The sequence below is a fragment of the Octopus bimaculoides genome, chromosome 24 (genome assembly GCF_001194135.2).
Source record: "Octopus bimaculoides isolate UCB-OBI-ISO-001 chromosome 24, ASM119413v2, whole genome shotgun sequence".
NCBI classification, from domain to species: domain Eukaryota; kingdom Metazoa; phylum Mollusca; class Cephalopoda; order Octopoda; family Octopodidae; genus Octopus; species Octopus bimaculoides.
The window spans coordinates 29985590-29987275 of record NC_069004.1 but is presented as its reverse complement, the minus strand read 5'-3'; the positions used below and the strand labels follow the sequence as shown (position 1 = coordinate 29987275).

Sequence of the window (1686 nt, the reverse complement as noted above, 5' to 3'; positions counted from 1 at the left end):
ACAAATCCAAATATATGGTACCCTAGGCATAACACCTACATGAACTTCTAACTTGTTGTCTCTTGAGGTCTCTGGGTGAGACTTGGATCCAACTTGTACAAATGCAAAACAAAAGTCAAACATAAAATAATAATAATAATAATAATAATAATAATAATAATAATAATAATAATAATAATAATGGCTCTCATGGCTTCTGATCTTAACTGATTGGAAGTATTATCATCTACATTGTTTTGTCTTGCTATGAAAGATAGCCTACAGCAAATATTCTGCTCAATACCACAGATTTGCTTGTCAGTTGAGCATGTCCCTTGGTGACTGACGATATGTGCATCTCTGATCACGAGCAGAAGTAGTGGAGGAGCCATCATAGCCATGTGTTGAGAGGAATTCTTTGGGGTTTAGATAATTCACCTCTGGAAACATAGGTGTTTTGTTAAACACCTATCATCCTTAAACAACCTTTTGAGTGGGATGGGCTACTCGATCTGAAGAAAATTCTAACTGGGCCCCCACCTACAAAGACATGCGCTGTTTATCTTAATATGAGATCACTATGAGGTACACATATGGTTGTGTTGCATGTGCCTGATGTACCCTTAACAGACAGATAGTCATGATGGGTATACTGGGCTTCGTATATTTTACCCGAGTGTCACTTTGATGGCATGCACTGCTCTCTCACTCCGTAATAATAATAATAATAATAATAATAATAATAATAATAATAATAATAATAATAGTAGTAGTAGTAGTAGTAGTAGTAGTAGTAGTAAACGGAATTGATATGGGAGCAGAGCAAGCCCAAAAAACTGCTCTGCTGGGGACAGCTAGGATTTTGAGATTGGTACTTGGATTTTGAATGTCTCCCACGATAGTTAACAATCAAATATCAAAGTTTATGATATACTGAATAAGACCATGTGAGACCTTTGACAGCAGGTTGTTGTCCGCGCTCACAGAATCTACCAGAAGAAACAAGACCGAACGTTCTGAGAAGTAAAACAATAATAATGATAATTATTATTATAACAATGATATAGCCACTTACCTCCTCAAAGATTTTTTCCTTTTCACACAGAATTTACATATAATAAAGACAGCCAGTACGATAAAAAGCCCACCTACAACTCCAGCAGTTAACACGATAACTGTTACCTGTGGAGCGACACTGGAATTAGGTCTTTCCGGTGTTACCTGCAGAGACAAACAGACGACGAAACAATATTTATTGAAAACAATCGTGGTGTAGTCTTACATTTAGTGAGTGGGTGGGTGGAGATCTGATAAAGTGTTAATGTTAGTTATATGGCTGTTATAAAACGAATACACACACACACATGAATATATATATATATATATATATATATATATATACATACACACAAATACATACATACACCACATCCACACATGCAGACAAACACACACACACATGCACTTATAGTTTTGGTGGATCTCTGTTGTCTGAATTAACTGTTGAAGCAACTGAATTGTCTGCTTTTGAATTAATGTCTAACTGACTGAGTATTCCACAGATATATATGTATACATATACGTATATACATATATATATATATATATATATACACACATATATACATACCTAGTAGTTGTGAAGTGAACCTCTTAAATCCACAGCTATACCTGTACTTACGCATACACACACACGTGCACACACAC

General features: G+C 35.4%; 1 protein-coding gene across 1 annotated transcript in view; it reads right to left on the bottom strand.

Annotated features, from left to right (window-relative positions):
* Window positions 1–1686, bottom strand: part of LOC106877110 (uncharacterized) — a 12311-nt gene that overhangs the window by 9325 nt on the left and 1300 nt on the right. Inside the window, exon 2 of the mRNA XM_014925903.2 lies at window positions 1055–1200. Coding sequence (XP_014781389.1) covers window positions 1055–1200 — 146 coding nt within the window. The remainder of the gene's footprint in view (window positions 1–1054; window positions 1201–1686) is intronic.